The sequence below is a fragment of the Heterocephalus glaber genome, unplaced genomic scaffold (genome assembly GCF_053883595.1).
Source record: "Heterocephalus glaber isolate CG9 unplaced genomic scaffold, H.glaber_assembly_v1.0 deba00001463, whole genome shotgun sequence".
Lineage (NCBI taxonomy): Eukaryota > Metazoa > Chordata > Mammalia > Rodentia > Bathyergidae > Heterocephalus > Heterocephalus glaber.
Genome location: NW_028258310.1, coordinates 5,376,642 through 5,396,545, shown reverse-complemented (window position 1 = coordinate 5,396,545; position 19,904 = coordinate 5,376,642). Strand labels below are relative to the sequence as shown.

At 38.9% G+C, this 19,904-nt stretch overlaps 1 protein-coding gene across 7 annotated transcripts in view; it reads left to right on the top strand.

Moving 5' to 3' along the window:
* Positions 1 to 744, top strand: part of CUNH5orf63 (chromosome unknown C5orf63 homolog) — a 30,662-nt gene extending 29,918 nt beyond the window's left edge. For all 7 annotated transcript variants that reach the window (XR_015438819.1, XM_004854452.4, XM_087180550.1 and 4 more), the window contains one exon: positions 102 to 744. Coding sequence is in view for 6 of the 7 variants with exons in the window: in XM_004854452.4 (XP_004854509.2) it covers positions 102 to 278 (177 nt within the window). In the remaining variant the exon portion in view is untranslated. The remainder of the gene's footprint in view (positions 1 to 101) is intronic.
* Positions 745 to 19,904: the final 19,160 nt, after the last annotated feature.

Sequence of the window (19,904 nt, the reverse complement as noted above, 5' to 3'; positions counted from 1 at the left end):
AAGAACCTCTGAGCAGTACAGTCTGAGGATCAATTAATCAGTGCAGTTGTTGAATCACCCCATGGTCTCTAAAATATAGAGCTTTAGCCTGTCTGTTTCAGTTTATCTTACAGGAGGTGGATATCACCCTTCCCGAAAACTCTGCTTGGTATGAAAGGTATAAATTCGACATTCCTGTCTTTCATTTGAATGGCCGGTTTCTTATGATGCATCGAGTAAACATCTCAAAACTTGAAAAACAGCTCCTGAAACTTGAGCAGCAAGGTGCTGGATGTTGACTCATGCCTTCATGATTTTCCACCCTCTCTGTCCATAAAGCATCTTCCTGAGGTAATGACCATGGCCTCATACTCTTTTTGGCAGTTTCACAGAGCCTAAAGAAGATTCTCAACTTAGGGATACCATGTAAATGTTTCCATTCCTCTTCTGATTGATGGAAGTACCATGTGGGAACATTTATTTATAAGCCTTTTATAAAATTAGATTCTCTTTGCAGGGAGGAGGATAATGGAGGGAGGGAGAACCCCATTTGCTTTATTTATTTTTCCCTTTTGTGTTTATATGGAAGCACCTCTCATGAACTGGTCAGTGCTGTTCATAGGAAGAAGGCTCTCTGCATTCCTTCTGCTGCCCTGGAGGGCTTAGCTTTTTAATGAAAGAATAAATGCTCTTCCACTCTGTAGATAAAGTGAAATGTGAATCGTTAATAACTGGGCACAGTCAATAAAGGAATGTTTTAACGAATACATCTGCATGATGCCTATTTCAGTGGGATTTAATAATACCTGTTTAAAATTAGAGTTCATTTTTGTTGGGTTGAAGAGAATAATTATCCTCGCCAAAGGAGCTTCATTTCAGAAAGACAAAAAAAAGACTTAAACCCCCAAAATGTATACTAGAATCTCAACATGCTTTATACAGCCAGTGAATTCATTTGTAATATTGAGTATTGTCTTTGATAGTTATGCAGTTATCATCAATTAAGTTAATTCAACTTATTTATAAGACAGTAGTTTTATCAAGTTTTAGTAGCTAAGGGAAAATTCACTTCTAATCATAACTGAACAGATATGTCATCTAAACTAACAATATTCTTTACCATTCTATATAAAGTATTGAAAATGTAGTCTGTACCTTTATTTATATTGAGTTGGTTATATAAATGAATTCACTTAAAAATGAAACTGGCTTTTTCTTTTAAAAGCACATCATTGCAGTTGGATCTATTATGAAGCTCTTTTTTGAACTATTTGTATGAATTTGGACATTGTGAACCCTAGCTTTTAATTTGATCAGTATGATTTAGTCTTAGAAACTATAAAATGTTAGAGCTAGCTAACCTTAGATGTTTTCCTCATTTTACACATGAGAAGGAGTCTAAAAATCAAAGTATTAAGGACTTAGCCAAAGGCCACCCACCCATCCCATGGTAGACCAGGTCCTGTCCCCAGACCAGAGTTTTGAGTATTCCTGTACTCACTGCAGAGGCCCCCTCATATTATAAATATGGTATTCTTGACCATTATGGATCCAACATACATTTGCAAACCACTTAAGCACTCCAAAGCAACAATAGAGAAACAAATCTTACAATAGTAGTGTCTATAATTTACAAATTTCTGGAACATATCTTACTGAACATTATAAATATTCATTGAGCCCTGTAATAAGCAGAATTGTAGGATAAGCCCAGTGACCTCCAATGTATAATTCCTTCTCTTTTCATATGAGTAAAAATATTTCTGCTGTGATTATGCTACATTATATAGCAAAAGGGAGATTACAGTGGGTGGGCCTGATCTAATTGGGTGAGTCATTTAAAAGCACAAGAATTTGTCTGGTCTTTCTCAGAGAAGAAATTAGATATGCTCCAGCTAGCCTGGAAGCAAGCAAACATCCATGTTATGAACTGACAAGAAACTGGGTGGCCTCTAGGCACTGAGTAGTTGTTGCACAACAGCCAGCAGGAAAATGGGGACCTCAGTCTTACAGCTTCAAGGAAATGAAGATAATCATTTAGCTTAGAAGAGCACCCTGAGCCCCAGATAAGAAATGTGTCTTCATCCCCTTTTCACCAGATCTGGCACTGTGAGACTTCTAACTCTTCTCGAAAGTCAAAATGACCATAAAAAGGTAAATGTTTTGATTCAGGACATGGAAGCAAGCACCGCAGTATACCTAAAGACATTCACAAAAGAGGACTTCCAGAAGTATTTAAGAAACTAGCGAGAATAATGGGATAAGTGTCTGAAATGACAGGGAGTATCTTGAAGGGGATGAATAGCAATGTCTTTTACTGTTACACATTTTAAAAATTTAAACATTCACCATATTTTTTAATCACACTTAGTAAACTTCTGATTCATAGAAACTGGAAGATTATAAATGTGTGGTAATTAGTTACTCAGTAGCAGAACCTAATTCAAGACCTTACAACAATGAAGCACAATACTAGGTGGTGGGAGTGCAAAAATGAATAAGGCACAGGTCATGACTTTGAGACACTCACTGTCTCTTGAGGAACAAGGGAAAGCAAATTGATAAAGCACAACATAGTGCAGTGAAGGTTTGAGCTGAGATGTGAGAAATGGTATAGCATCTTGATAGGGAAAGTAGCAAGAAAGCTTTGCATAAAATTAAATTTAAGCAAAGACTTGATGGTTGAACAGCAGTAGTGGCAAGGAGTGGGGAGTAAGGAGAATATTCCAACCTGAGGGAAAAGCATGTGTGAACTGTGAGGGTGTGGAGGGTATAGCACAGCCAAGAAAGACTGGCAACTACTGGCAAGATGGGCTGGACTCCACATTGTAAATTAGGCCTCTGTTAATGTGCCTTTTCCCAGCAGCAGTGGCCTCCCTTCGCACCTTCATCCAGAGTCAGTCTTCCCAGCTCTGGATTCCTCAGGGGTCCCTACATGTTGTAGTCCTTCTGTTTTTCCTTTAGTCCTGAGCCCAGCAGTCCCTTCACATAGTCCTGCAGGACATTCACCCTGCAGTATTATGGAGTGCCTTGGACAAGGTCCTCATTCATGTGTGTCTTTGTTACTTTTTCTCATTGCTAAGACAAAATACCTAACACCAAAAATTAAAGGAGGAAAGGCTTATTGTAGCTCACACTTTGTAGAGGTTTCAGCTCATAGTTGGCTGGCTGCAAGACAGGGTAGCATGGCAGGGGGGCATCACAGGGAAAAATAATTCATGATGGGCAGAAGGCAGTGAAACAGCAAAATAGTGAAGAAGCAGCAAAATAATGAAGAAGCAGCAAGCAAGGACAGCAGACCTCTTTCTGACCCTTATTTCTATCCAGGCTACATGCCCTTAGGGTAGGGAGCCCTAAGAACTATGCCAAAATAATCAGTGGGGTAATTTAGTAATCACACACACTTAATTTCATAATCACACACTTAGTCCTAGGATCACACACTAGATCCAGCCACCTCTGAAAAGCCCTACCTATGACCACATGAGGCTTTGAGGACACATCAACCCACAAGTCATAACAATGTCTGGGTGTTCTAGAGTGAATGGAAAAGTTCTAAGAGTCTGTCTTGTCTGCTCAGGAAGAGGGAGAGAGTCCATTCCAAGGAGCTGGGCTGATCAGAAAGTCTGGAGGTTTGTTCTTCTAGGGCACTAGTTCCCTTAGTGTAACCATGTGGTTATGGTGGTGTCTCGAAAGTACAGAGATGAAATAGTACTTCATCTAGACAATAAAGTTCTGACATACAAATTTTCTTCAAACAAAAATTTCTTGATAATACTTAAAAGATGTTCAAACTAAACTATTGGCTAAGGCCCTAAAAAAGAATTGATGCTACATTCCAAAAAATACCAATCAAAATATAATGGATAATGTGAAATAGGAAGAAAAGGTGCAAAGGGGAGGGGGAAGTGGGAGGGGTAGGAGAAAAGAAAGAAGGGAATGGAATTAATATGAGAAAATGAAAAAATGGGAAAAAAGTCTTTGCAGATAGGGAGGGATGGAGGGTTTGAAGGGAAGGGAGGGGAAAGGGGAAAAATAAGAACCAAGATGGATTATGTGAAGGTGCAAATTTCCAATGATGAATGTCATTATATTGTATACCTTAAATGTACCAATAAGATTAATTTTTTTAAAAAGGAAGCAAAAAATAACAGTCACCTCAAGGAGTGTTGGCAATTGGGAGAGGCTATTGAGACCATTTTTAACTTTTTTAAAAAAGAAAGGTGTGCTCTCACTTAGTTCCCACCAAACTGAAAGGTTGGGAGACACCTGATATCAAGAAAGAGGGATAAGGGGTCGGGGATTTAGCTCAGTGTCACCGTGCCTGCCTTGCAAGTGCAAGGTCCTGAGTTCAATCCCCGGTACAAAAAAAAAAGAAGGATAAGTGTGAGACTCATTAGAATCTATAATATGTTCCTAGGTAGGAAGACCACAGTGCTCTAACTTTGTCCTGGGCAGTCATCTGAGAGATGAGCTAACAAGTACCTTCACTGCACTGAAGGCAGTTATCATTGCTCATACTTTGTCCAGGGGAAGAATGCGTGTGTAGTTTCCTTAGTACAGATGTGGGCCAGGAGTGAGAGGGCATGTGTGAGGCACTATGGATATAAGCAGGCCTCAGGAAAGAGGAGCACTGGGTTCCCTACACCAAGAAGACCGCTCCGTTGGAGAGCATATTGGCCCAAAGGGAATAGAAGGTAAGACATCATTAACAATGGCTATAGTCTCCCAAGGACCCACAACAGCCTCTGCAAAATGTGGTTTGCTGTGAACACTAGAAAAAGCTTCAAGACAGCTTACTGCTCTAGTATTCAAATGAGGACACTCCCACCCTTCCCCATCTCTTCTATCTTCTCTCATCCCCACCCTGTGGGCAGGAGTTTGTTTTTGGAAAAGGGTTTTTATTTTTTTTTTTGGTATCAGGGATTGAACTTGGGTCCTTGCGCTTTTGAGGCAGGCGGCAGAACCACTGAGCTAAAACCCTAGCCCTCATCCCCACCCTAGAGGGCTCAGAAGCTGCCAGGCACAAGGAGAAAAGACCTTTTCCCTCAGCTTTGCAGCCGCACACAGCTTCTCAGTGAGGGAACAATTATACTTGATTCTAACTAAACTAAGTCCTAAGTTTTGATTATGACATAATATTAGATTTACTAATTACAATTAAAGTGCCTGAGATCTTCACTTACCTGAGAATGCTGAAAAGGGTATTGAAACTATTTGGGCCTTTTTTTTAATTCTAAATAGAAATTTCTCCACTCAATAATTTTATAGAGGTAGAGACCTAAATAATGGTGCTTTCTGAAGATATCTCATAGTCCAAATATTGATTACATATGCCTAGTGTTATTTGATTGTGTGACTAAGAATCCTAGAAAACGTCACATATCCCTTTGGTCCCAAAAACTGGCAAAGTCATTGGCTGTTATCTAGAAACATGACATCTAAAAGGTAGTTCAATTATCTCACCATTGACAAGTATCAGGCAATGTTATGGTGGTTATTACAGTCATTTTTATGTGATGTTTGTAGTAGCAGTGACGTTTCCTTTCTGAAATTATGTTTGCAAAGATAAATTTGTGCTTATATAAAGATTAAGTTTGACACCAGAAGATTACCATCCAGCCCCAAAAGAAACTGATACAAGCTTTTTCTCCCTTCCCTATAAACTCATGCTTCAAGGACTGGAATAAACATTGAGTCCAGGCACTTCATATTGCTGCTCTTAGAGTAGTCACACTGCATCTTTCATCCAGATGTTTCATCATAACAATGTAAGGGCTTACTGGAAACATAACTCTTTAGCCAGTTTATTGCAGGAAAGGGGATTCACCCAGACCAGGGTTCTTGGTTTAGTTTTGTTTTAATAATGCAACAATCTCATGAACATCTGACAATAGAAATCAATATGATGAGGCATATTCAGGAAGTACAACTAAAGAAACATGAGAAGCTGAGCAAGTACCATTCACAGTTCCTTGTTTTCTTTCTTTCCCTGTTCTCTCATGGCTCACCAGCTCCACTGCTTACAGATAGTGCCTGCTTCCTCATAACTGCAGCCTCATGCCTGTCATTCTGAGCATTCTGTTCAGCAGTACAGTGGCCTGAACAGCTTTGGACCGGCTCCTTTCAGCTTCTCTATTTTGAAATCCCAAAATGGGAACTTAGCTTGCATTTTACAACCTGCCACCTATGTTATAAATTGGCTCACCAAACCTAAAGAAAATAACCACTTGTGGGACAGATGCCAGTTCCTAGGCCAATTGCCTGTGAGGTCCAAGATCATGTGGTATGCAAAGCATAGTCACTGCCTGTTCATCAGAGACTGGAAGCAGTGCAGGCAATAATCGGTAACTGGTACACACCCCAAAATTGTTGGTGTGCCATTCTAACATATTCAAGAGAAGTCAAGAGGAACACTGAGGTGAGTTCATTTATCTCCTGCTTCACAGAAGTAATTAGGACTTGAGCCAGTAAGACAGAAAGAAATATCAAGAGTATTTAAGACTGAGGTTCATAGTCTGGCTGACTGGATTGGGGCTAGGGGAGTGATGAAGGGGGAAATAGAACGCATGAGGTCTGGAATGACCAGTCTTCTTTAGCTATTGGGTAAACCTGGTATTTATTCCCTGATATGGAACATATAGAGGAAGGGAAAGTTTTTGACTGGGCTTGGGAGATGGGAAAGATGCAATGTGGTGAATTTGCCATGCTTGTGGGACATCCAGGTAAGGACTAAGGTTTCAAGTGCAAAATAAAGTTTAGGGCTTGAGATGCAGACTTGAGAACCCACAGGGTATTATTGGAATTGTGTCCACCTGTCATATTAGCAAACAGTGTACTAGTACTGAACCCTGGGGAATACTAATCTAGAAGTTGTTAGTGACAGAAAATGAGAATTAGAAGGGATAGAACTAGGAATGGGAGATGCTTATCCAATGTTATGGTTTGAGTCTAGATGTCCCCCAAAGCCACATGCAGTCATCAGTGGCTTTTTCAGAGGTGGCTGGATCTAGAATGTGTGATGCTGGGATTAAGGGTATATGATTACTAAACTAGTACACTGATTGGTTTGGCATTACCCTAATCCCCATAGTCTGGATAAGATAAAAGGGACAGAAAGATGCTGTTAAGGTCCCTTGTTACTTTTGCTACTGTATGAGTGCCATGAACTGTTTATCCTCTGTGACCCCTCTGGCACTGCTTGGAACCAGCTGATTATGGACTGAAACCTCTACAAACTGTGAGCTAAAAACCTTTCCCCTTTAACTTCGGGTGTCAGGTATTTTGTCTCAGCAGCAAGTGAAAAGTAACTAAGACATCCAATTTCTATTATATGATGACTTTGGTGACTTGATAGCATCAGCCACTATTCTAAGCACTGGAAATAGAGCACCAAACAAGATAGCCAGAGATCCTGCCAGGCATGGTGGTGCATACCTACAAATCTCAGCACTCTGGAGTCTGAAGCAGGAGGATTTCAAGTTCAAGTCCAGGGTAGGCACCTTAGTGATTTAGCAAGACCCTATCTCAAAATAAATATTTTAAAAATTATAAATGGCTCATGATCTGCAGTAACACACACACACACCAGGACCTCTATTCTGAAGGCTTGGATTGTAGGAAAGACAATAAAGATGTATCAATGATAATTATGTCTTGAAAGTCAGGGGAGGAGCTTTTCCTAGAGTAATGGATAGCTTCAAATATCAAGAAAGCTAGGATAGGTGGAGAAAAGAAGACATTTGATTTGAAACTAGGAAATTAGGGCTTCAGTAGGCTAAATAATAGCCCCAAAAGACATTCAAGCCCTAATCCTTGGAAACTGAATGTTACTTATATCCAAAAAGAACTTTGCAGGTGTGATTAAGTCAGACTCTTGTGATGTAGTAATTATCGTGGACTATCCAGGTGGGTCTTAACTTTAATCACAAGTGTCTCTATAAGAGGAAGACAAGGGAGATTTGAATACAGAAAATGAAGTAGGAGATGTGAACATGAAAGCAAGAGGTTAAAGTGATATGGGGAAGGAAATCATGGGTTTAGGAATGCTAGTGGCCTCCAAAAACTAGAAAAGGCAAAATAAAAACAGATTCTCCTCTAGAGCCTCCAGGAGGAATAAGTCCTGCCAACACCTTAACATTATTCAAGAAAAACTGATTTCTGACTTTTAGCCTACAGAACCATAAGAGAATAAATTTGTATTGTTTTAAGCCACCAAGATTATGGTCATTTGTTAAAGTAGCAATAGGAATCTAATACAAATGTTGACTTGTTCTTATTGAGAACCATTTTGGTAGGGAGAGGAGGAAGAGTAGACAGGAATGAAATTGTAGTAGGATGATGAGTAAAAGATACAGAGAGTATCTACCTCCAGGAAGTTTTCATATATGGTCAAAGTTTTTATATATTGAAGCACGTAGCATCAAAATTTTCTCATTTGACCCTCTAAGAAGAAGCATACAGAGAAGAACTGAAGACCTGCTGTATTTCATAAGCTCCGCAGTGTTGTATGGTAACGGGATGAGGCAGTTATAACTCTGCATATCTTAGAAGAGCTAAGTATCTGGGCAACAGAGTTTAGGAGAGTTCCAGAGCCACATCAATCCATCTTAGTTCACAAACACACACACTGAGCCCATGAGAGAGACCACAGAGATCAAGATAGTGTGATACTGTGATCCCAAATCCTGCACATGGCACCAATCTTACCTCTTTCCATTGACACAGAAATCCATGCAAATCATAAAGACAGAACCAATAGAGGATGATCTAATTCGGTCAGTCAAGTTTAGGCACTGATGTTTTGTATTTTACCTTCTCTCTTGGGTTCAAAAGATGACTACCAAAGATAAACTTTTGAATTCTAAACTCTAGAAGGGCATAAACCTTCAGGGAAGAGGAAAAATATTATAATCATACAAAAGATGAAGAATAGGAGCACTTGGGAGCAGTGCCAGCCAATGGATTAGAGAAGCAATAAGAAGAAATCCAGTCATAGGTCCATACTGCAAGTCAAGAGTATCCTTCCTCATGTTGGAATTTTTATTTGAATTACTCCTTGTGAAAAACATTCTATCCTTAGAAACAAGGTAGGCCAAATATCAACAGGAACTTCTCTTTATGGTTCAGGAACACAAAGAAGTGGAAATAACATGAGCTCAAGGCAAGTTGAGCTTGTGGCTTCATGGTGCCACCACAACACACCAACATGACTTTACTCCCCTGATCTTGGATGACCTTAGTGCAGGACTGTGTAGTACAGAGAACCTCAGCAACAAGAACATAAGGTCAATCCATGCCCTGGTCACTGAGGTAAGACAGAAGGAAACAAACTTCAGGAAACACTTCGTCAAAAATAGATTAAAGATGTACAGTCATCATGGGACTGGGGTAACTCTTATTCAGAATAGCTTATTTCTTCACCAGGTAAGTGATGTACTGAGATATGTTCTTTGTTAGGAATTTAATGCTAAGAGAAATTGAGTATTGATTCATAATCCAGGTAATACAGAGGCATTTGAAGTTGGAAAGAACCAGAGGAGCTAAGTTTTAGGATATAACTCCATCTCACCCTATATTTTCTTTATGAAATTATTGTAAAAATAAGGCCAGTGACACTCTTAAGGTGAGCAGAAATTAAGATATTCAGTAACCGTGGACTGTGGAATTTATTCCCATTGTGATTGCTGGCTTCTAGTATCCATCTTTTGTTCTACATGACATCTCTTGTCTTGCAAACTAGCAAGATTCCTTGATTTGATGTGGATCCTGTTCTGTAAACCATTTTCAAGTTAGGAGTTTCAGTAATGTCAGGTTTGTCTATGCCAGTGATGAAAAAAGGGTTGAGATGCCACTTAGTTCTCACCTAACAGCGTAAGACAACCTCTCACCTGGCAGGGGCAGGCCAAAACATCCTGCATGGTCATGGCCTTTGAGTTAGACAAATCTTTTCCATTTCCTCACCTTACCAAATAACTTTAATAGATAAAACTTAATTTAAGTATTTCCCCCTTTTATTCTACTCATGTATCGTGGTACATAAAGTGTACGTACATGGAAAACGTCTTTCTTTGTATGTTTTATAACCTGTAATCAAAATGAGGCCAAAGGATTCCTTCAAGAAAAATAAAGGACACTGCTGTTATCCTAACCAAATTGTCCAGAGAAAGAAGGAAGGTAGAACAGATGATTATGAACACCTAGGAAGAAACATCCCTTTGCCACTGATGGAGACCCTATAATTATGTGCAATTCCCTACTTAGACTTCTTAGTTATACTGAACATTTTTTAAAACATTCAAAATGATGGGAAGGAGTAAAGAGAAAAGGGGGATTAAAATAGTCAGTGTAAGACATTCATTTAAATGGAGACTTTGCCTCACCATAAAGGGCAAGTAAGGGTCTGATGGCTGAACTGCTGGCATGCTATTATCAAATCGTCTTTTTTAAATAATGGATTGGAGATCCTTATAAATCTTCATTGTTATTTTGAAGTCAACAGTGGTTCCTTCTGAGCCAGGAACTGTGGTGCACACCTGTAATCCCAGCAACTTGGGAGGCTGAGGCAGGAGGATTGCAAATTGGAAGTCAGTCTGGACAATTTAGCAAGAGCTTTTCTCAAAACAAAATAAAAATTTAAAAGGCTGGGGATATAACTCATTGGTAGAGCACTTGCCTGGCATATGCAAGGCCCTGGGTTCAATTCTTAGTATCACCAAAAAACAAAGGGGTTCCTTCTGTTCATGAAACACGATCACTTTTCATTGATATATTTTTAATGCTATGACTGTTTTTTGCATATCTGGAAAAGATAAATCTTCTAAGCTTTGAAATAAATCTTCTTTTTCCTCCCTGCCAAATCTGTAATATGACCCTTTTCTATTACTAACAGCACCATCAGATAAGTGGACATGCCTTGGTTAGAAGCGTACTATGATTTTCCGCAGGAACAATAATGTAGTTACAGACCCAGATTAAGACATATTCAGCACACATTGTTAAATATTCTTTTTTATGCTGTTCTGGAGGTATCTTCTGAAGTCCCTATTTGACTGAAAGAAGGCTTATTCAGGGGCCAAGTTTCACCTAAGTCAGATATCCCACAAAGGAGAAAGAGGAGACCTTCAACCCATGGGCTGTAGCTCTTTGCAGCAGGAGACACAAAAGATAGAAGACTAGATGAACATAAGGACCTAGCCTGCCTAGATGCCTAGGGGCTTTTGCTACTCACACTGGAGATGACTTTACACCACAAGAGGTTCTCAGAACAGGCTTGGAAGGGGAGTCAAATCTGAAGATGAACATGTTAATCAGCTTTCTGTTGTTTCAACAGAATACTTGAGATGATTAAAAGAAGAAAGGTTTATTTTGGCTTATAGTTTTAGAGGTTTCAATCCATGGTTGGTTGGCCCTGTTTCTTTTAGTTCTGCAACAAGGCAGTGCGTCACAAAGGAGAATGTGACAGAGGAAGCTGCTCACCTCATCATGGCAAGGAAGCAAAGAGCAAGGCAGGAAGGAGCTCTAGTCCCAACATCCCCTCCAAGGGCGTGCTCCCCAAATGACCTAACTTCCTGTCACCAGGCCCCACCTCTTTGGTGTTCCACCACCTCCCAATAGTGCCCTAAGCTGATAACCAGGCCTTTAACCCTTGGCCCTTTGGGGAACATTCTAGACCCAAACACTAGTGATGTACACAGCACAGAACTACTCAGAGGCATCAGAAAATGAAGTCTGAAATCCTACCACCAATATTTGTTGTTGTTGTTCTCTTTCATTATTTATAAGTAAAATAGGGCAGTAATAATTTACACTACATAAATTGCATTGCATTTTCTATTTTTCTCCAATTATTATTTTTTAAAATACATTTTTATTTTATTTTAACAATCCCATATATAAATAGAGCTGGTATTATGATCCTTATTTCTGAGGGGAGAATAGTGAAATGACCTCTACAAGATCTTGCAATGAGTCAAAGACAGCCTACTTCTGCTCTTGTTTAATCCAGATCATATACCTTCCTCACTTTTAGCATTCCTTTCCTCTTTTGACTTTAAATGATTCTGTTTAAACATGGTTACTCACCAACTATGGTTGGAGATGGATCCACTTTCAGAGTTGTAGAGCACTGTTGTTTAAAGATTCCCAGTGGACCCATTTCCATTGTTTACCTGCAAAGCCCCTGTTTGAACCTATGATCCGAGTCCCTTAGAGGTGGCTGCTGGGATTCTTCCCACCCAAGACTGCTGTAGTTAGCTCTGCTAACAACTGTGATTGAACATGGCTTGTCTAGTCATTGTTCACTGACAGGCACAGATAAATACCTCATCTCAGTGAGTGGTGTTCTAAATGGTGCCACCTGCTTGGTAAACTACTGTAAGGCACTTGTTGGGGATACTGTTCTCAAATTCTGCTAGCAGCAAGCGGTGTCATTACAACACCTTCCAAAGCCCACAATGGAGGCCTTAACAGATCCCCAGGGGATATACCACCACTCACTGAGAGAAGCTATTTCTTTTTTTATCTTGCCCAGGATCTGGCTTCCCCTCCTTCTAATAGAAAGCATAGGTGTGGCTTTATATGATTAAAAGAAAATCCTTGTCTCTATCATCCTTGAGATTCTATGATTTCAGATCTTCCCCATCAGAACACTTATAAGTGAAAAGTTGTAATGTATGATACATTCAACCTATGTTATTCAGAGTCTGAACTCTTATTAGAAGCAAAACAAAATGTTGCTTATGAACACCTGCTGGTAAGGACTAAGCCAAGAGGCAGTGTGGGTGTTGGATGGGAGGTGTTGCCCTGGCAGTAAATCCAAGTTGCTCACACCAAAGGAAGTGTTTCTAGGGAGGCTATCTGAGCAAGAGGTGAATACTCAGACATTCAGAACAGGCCATAAATGACTGCTTCATCTCCAACAAGGGAAGGTCTGCTTTGAAAGTGCCCACAGAATAATGGTTAGCATTTCTATCTTTAGTCCACCCTTGGTTCACAATACATATTGTTTTTTTAAAGGGTCTCTGAAATTAAATTACTGTCAACAAGATGTTAGAGAGGTACAATTTGGCTGCCAGATATTATTTAAACAGTATTTTTGCATTATGATTCTAAATAACATATCAAAAATTTACCTAAGCCCTTATGTGTTCTAAGATATTGTTCTGCTGAGTGTGGTGGAGTATGCCTATATTCCCAGCTACTTGCAAGGCTAAAGCAGGGGGATCACAGGCATGAGATAAGCCTGGGAAACTTATTGAGATCCTCTCTCAAAAGTAAAAATAAAAAGAGTTAGAGATGTAGTTATGTGGTAGAGTGTTCCTGGATTCCATCTCCAGTATTGGAGGGGTGGGATACTGTGCTGTAATGTCCTGTGCTTTCTCACCTGCTTCCCAGTGTCAATATGTCTTATGATTCTTCTTAACTGTTTTCTCAAATCTGTCTCCTGGTTTCAGTCCTCACTGCTACTGCCACTGTTGAGATTTTCTGGTCTCTCAATTATACATTTCAATAGCCTTGCTTCCTAAATGATCTTCCTTGTTTACTGCCCCCCCCCATTGTCTGTCACTTAGTGAGCATCTCCTGTTATCCTTCCAAATTGCAGGTCTCATTGAATCACTCATTCTCCATTACCAACAAAAACCAAACTGTAGAATTTAGTGTGGCTAGAAAAGCTCTGCATCTAGCCACCATCTACTATACCCTTCATCTATCCTGAACTCCATCTACTCCAGATAACTTGTCTTTGCACGAAAGCACCATCACTTTGCCTGTGTATTGAAGCATACTGTTTCTCCCCCCACCGAGTACATCCTTTTGACTCAGCTCAAAGGCCATTTCCTTCAGAAAAATTTCCACTTCTTTCTTTCAATTTAAAATACTTCTTCTCCCAAGTTTTATACCCCTATCTATCTATCTATCTATCTATTGAGAGATATAATTCCGAGACCATATGATTCACCCATTTAAGATACACAATCTAATAGTATTTAGTATAATCAACAAAGCTGTGCAACTGTCACCACAGTTAATTTTTTAACATTTTAATCACCCCAAAACAACCCTCTTACCCATTAAAAAAAATCACTCTCCATTTCCCCCAGTCCTTCCCCAGCCCTAGGGAACCATAATCTATTTTCTGTCTCTACAGATTTGCCTATTCAGGATATTTCCTATAAATAGAATCATATGATATGTGGTCCCTTGTGACTGGCATCTTTCACTTAGCAATGTTTTCAAGGTCCATCTGAGTTGTAGTATATATCAGTATGTCATTTTATTTTATTGTTGAATAATTGTATTTTATTTACCCACTTAGTAGTTAATGGACATTTGAATTGTTTCCATTTTTAGCAAATTATAAATAATGCTTATCCAACACTTTGATTATACTTTTTAATTATTAATATGTGTGACTTAGTATTTTAGGGTGTTTCATTGGTTAGTTGGGTGTTTTGTTGCTTTTGCCTATATTTGTTTTTATTACTTTATTATAAACTCCTTGTTGGCAAAGATCATTATTTTTACCCTGAAATCTCCACACACCAAGTGTTCAATAAATATCTGACAGATGGATGAATGGGCAGGTAGTATTTACAACGTGGATTATGAAAAAACACAAGATACTTAGAACAAAAATATTAAAGTTGACCCTGTACTACGTAGGACTAGACCAGTAAAATTACCAAGTAAATCATTAATTTCAAAGGCTAGTTTATATAATTTATTAAATAAACTTCAAACTCTGCTTGATTTTCTGAAATCCACACATGCTAACTGCAGTTGACTATTTTGTGGACTTGGTTCCTTTGCTAATAATTGTGAACTGGGTAAGGAGATACCTGGGAGACACCAGATATTCTCTCCTAAACTGACTCCAGTGTTTTGTGATTGCTCATAGCTTGACTGAGGTTATTATTATAGACTACAGTAGCAGTTTTTGATTGTGAATGAGCATCAGAAACCTCCTTGGAATTTTTTAAGGTACAAATTATCTAGTTCGCACTACCCAGGTGATGATCCTGAAGGTTGAGTAGTGGTCCAGGTGCTTGCATTTTCTAAAACTCTAGAAACATTTCTGGGGCACAGCCAGGTTCAAGAGTAACTATTGAAAAAGTCAGCTTGAGGTTAAAACAATTAATCTTCTCTGCTGTTGTTTTGAGACAGAGTCTCGCTGTGTAGCTCAGGCTATCCTTGAACTCACTGTGTAGCCAAGGCTGGCCTCGAACTCATGGCAATCCTCCAGCCTCAGCCTCCTGAGCGCTGGGATTATAGGCATGCCCACCATGCCTGGTTTAAAAATATTAATTTTATAGAGCATGTTTGAGCGTCTTATTCCTGAACAGTATTTTACTCATCCTGGGATCTTGGCTACTAGTAATACCTAAAATTTATAAGCATTTTGTACTTGGAAAAAGCTTTGCAGTCATCTTCTATTAGCTAGACTTGCATGCTGTATAACCTTGTACAAATCACATAATCCCTTTGTGTTTTAAATTTCCTCATATGTAAACTATAGGCAGTAATACTGACCCTTCCCCAAGGGGTATTATGGAGACTAATGGGGTCTATAAAACAGTCAGCAAACAAAAATGTTACACTCATGCTTATTAGACAGGTATGAAGTCTTAGTCACAGCCTTTTAAAATGGACACACAACAAAATAAACACTTAAGTAGGACTTCCTGGAACTTTTATCATAATTTTAAAAATCTTTTCTCAACACCAAAGTATAGCAATTCCCTTCACCACCCAGACTAATAAGCAGGCTCAGTTTGCAATCACAGGGAAGACAGGGCCAATGATGGCAGTAAATAAGTATGTGAAACAGTCCTGAAATAAGACCTTCTCTTATTTAAGGACAATATATCATCCCTTATAATGCAGTTAGGGACTATACCTATAAATACACTCATCTGAAAAATATTCTTAGGATATGTTTGTGCATGTTCATACAAGTCTTTAAGCTCATGCTACTTGCCCATTGTTGATGTTAGGCCTGAAGTTTTCTAATTTGCTGATGAGTTTTGCATAGCAACATTTAGTCTCTTCGTTTCTTCCATGGGACTGAAAGATTATGTGCTCAAGACTATAAATAAAGAGTACTTGGTGCTCCAGGTGCCCATTAGCTCCCCACAAACTATAGTTCCACCTGGTCCCAACTTTCAAGCATAAGCTTGTAGTCAACTAGGTTAAACACCTTGGAGATGGAGTAGTCAGCATCCTGGAAAATCTCAGAGTGTCAAGCTAGGATTCTCCTACCTTCCTCTTGAAGATGGGCTGGGCTGCAGAAAGATAAATGTGCCTGAGTTTGAATGCCATAACAACAAAAAAAGGCTTGACCTAGCTATTTCCCAAAAGAATTAAAATAATCATACCACAGTGATATATGCACACCCATGTATATAGCAGCACAGTTCGAAATAGCTAAAGCTTGGAAACAGCCCAAGTGCCCATCAGCTGGAAAGTGGATAAAGAAGATGTGGTTTTTTATAAAATGGAGTACTACTCAGCCATAAAGAATGAGAAACTAGAGTTATTTATAGCTAAATGGATGCATATTGAGACCATACTCTTAAGTGAAATAAATAGGACACATATGTGTAAATACTGAATAGTTTCTCTGGTGTAAGAAACTGAAAGTGTAAATAAAGATTAAAATGATTAAAACAAATAATTGATAATTTGAAATAGGAAGAAAAGGTCCAAATGGGTAGGGGAAGTTTGAGGGGTAGGGGAAAGGTAAGAAGGGAAAGGAAAAATTATGAGAAAAGGAAAATGGAAATAAAGTGTTTGTAAATAGGGAAAGGTGGAGGGGGTGAAGGGAGCACAGGTAATGGGGAAAAAATAAGAACCAAGATACATCATGTACAGGTACAAGCACCCAATGATAAATGTAAATGTATTATATACCTAAGATGTACCAATAAAAGAATTTAAGCAAAAAAAAAGAATATATGCTCAAAATCAGACCTTCACTCTATTTCACACTGAGATTGAGGGAGAAGGGGAAGGTAGGGAATGAATCTGTAGCCTGGGTCTTATAAGGACACACAACTCAGAGTCATTTGTGCTATATATTCAGCTTCTTGGAAAAGGGAAGCAAAAAACAAATGTTTCCCACCTTTGTTCATTTGGCTTTGAAAGGGTCACATAGTTCAAAGGGCCAGGTTCATTTTATGAATTCTAATTCATTTACAATTCAATGGTTTCTGTGACTGTAAATGAGAATAAGTGCTCTGAGGATTCCCATACATCTGTGTGAGTCATGAACCCTAAGCTAGCAAGACTTTGTGGGTCACTTGACCTTGACTGTGCTCTTTTTTCTTTGGTCTCTGAGTGTTTAGTGTGTATTTCCCAAAGCAGTTGTCTTCTCTGGTTAAGTTCAGAACTTGCTAACAATTAAATTGTATTTAATAGATATTTTGGGGGCACGAATCTCTGCAGATGTAGTACTCTCTGTAGTACTTGCTGTGGGGGCTGTGAAGTGTTCCTTGAGATGCCTATAATTTGCTATAATTTATTGACTTGGCTCCAGGCAAGACTATCAACCTCCCTGCAGAGACTAGCAGGGTTTGATCAGCTAATATGCCAGTTTCTGGGGACCCCTAGACTTGCCTTTGGCAGATGGCAAGTTAAAATGTCCTTTTTACTTATCACGCAACATTTTCTTACCTGTAACAGATATTAGGCCTTGATCAGAATTCAGAAGCTCTGATGAAAACCACCTCAGTGTAGTGAGCCTCATTGGTTGGAAAATTTTCCATTATGCACAGTTATTGTTTTTAAAATATGATTAATCTCATCATATTTCTACCTCAGCAATTTTGAGAATTTCAATTTTGCTGTAAATTTTAGGGGGAGAAAGAGCCATATAAGCTTTGTTTCAATACTTAGAAGAAATTAATGCTAATACATGCCTTCAATGGGATTCACTTAAGTATCCTTAACACTTTCTTCTATCAACATGGATATCTCCAGAAGTGTACATTGTGGATTTTTCCCCTATAAAAAGATGCAAATGATTATAGTAAGTTCTGATTTCCTCTGAGTCATTCAAAATTCTGTTTTCCCAGTGTCTCAAGGTAAGTGTTCCTCTGTTTTGCAGATCCAGAAGCTGAAGCATCATGAATTCATTTCACTGCCTTCCTCAGTGAAACATAAGTCACCTGTATCCCACCTCACTGTTCTCCTTGAAATAAGAGAAAAAGGTCATGGTGTTTTTAAGACAGGGTAGCAATCAGGTACAACTTTCTGGACTACTGTTTGTTTGCCATATCTTTCAAGGGGGAGCCATAAGCACTTAGATGAATCTTAAACAACCTTTCATGTTAACTTTGCTTTCTCTCTTTCAACTTCCTAAAACACAAAATGAAATAAAAACAAACGTAAAGAAACACTCTAACATTTACACATGAATCTTCATGACTTGGACCATAACGTCTGGGCAGACCCAAAGAAAGCACTAAAGGGTGAAAAACAAGGAGAATATTGTGTATTGGATGCAGGATTTCAAAATGCCTGATTTTGATGGTTTCCCAGTGGACTTCATGGACAAAGTCAACATTGGAGTGTTGTTTGTGGCAGATACCTACTCTAGAGAAAGATATTTTTCACTGACCATGGATAGGAATTTTCCAAAAAAATATTCCTCAAAATCAGGTAAATGAGAAGCATCCTATTTAACACGTTTAATTTTCCATTTTAATTTTTATGTCACCTAAGTAACCACCCACCTCCTCAGAGGATCTCTTTTATTTTCTTGTAGGAAGATTTAAACAAGCAATCTGTTTCCATTCTAAATATTTTGGGTTAATGAAAGTACTCCTCTCACTTGTATTTTAGTCTTGATGATTAAACAGTAAAACTGCTAATGAGTAGCCTGAATCTAGAAGGAGAAAAGCTATTTATTGATGGATGAAGCATCAAACTGAGATGGAGACCTCACAGGGCACTAAAATAAATGGGTTAGGTTGCAGTGCTAAAGGGAAAGGATGAGGTCTGAATTGTCCAACTCCAGAGATTCTGGTTTAGTGGAAAGACTAAGTTGAGATCAGGATGTATCAGAGATACCCACAGGACTAATGTCATCAAAATGCAAATATTCGTAGGGCAGAAAAAATATGACAATATAGCCTTTATTTTTCTTTTTAACCTGGAGCTGATTTTAGACAAAAAATGAACTAGATGTCAAGGAATTAATTTTATTTCCCTCCTATGTACTTGGTATTTCTGGGAAGACCTTAAGCTAAGGTGAGGGATACATTATTGGATGAGTATTCCTGAGTCACTCTCCAGAATCTGCACCTGTTCTTCCCACTTATCTCCATGTGGAAGTCAGGAATCTTTTTGTTTTTTGGTACCGGGGATCAAACTCAAGACCCTGCACTTGCAAGGCAGGCACAGCATACTGAGCTAAATCCCCAGCCCTGGAAGCCAGGAATCTTGCTTTCAAATTGCACACTTATCAGTTATTAGCTACATGATCTCATGAGTAACTCTCAATCTCTAAGTGAATCAACTTTTCTCATCCATTATTGGAAAAATAATGATATGCATCTTTTTAGCAAATCCTGTATATGAAAAAAAATGCTGTGGGTTATTCAATAGAGTGTATGGTAATGAGTGAATGAATGGAAGAGGTCAGAAAAGGGTCCAAGCCCCAGTGACTACAGGCTGAAATTCATATATTTTAACTGGGCATCCAGTGACCTAAAAAACCTGCTCTTCCTACTCTGCAGCCCTTCCTCCATAACTACTCTGCTATAGTTAGACATTTCCACTATGTCCTGAATTTGCTCACTTTCATGTCTCTATGTCATTCTCACCATGTACAGCTTCCACTTATCAAAATTCCACCATCCATCAAGGCCCTTGAATCCTACTGTCTCTAGCAATCTTAGCAAACTTGCACCTTCTCCTCCTCT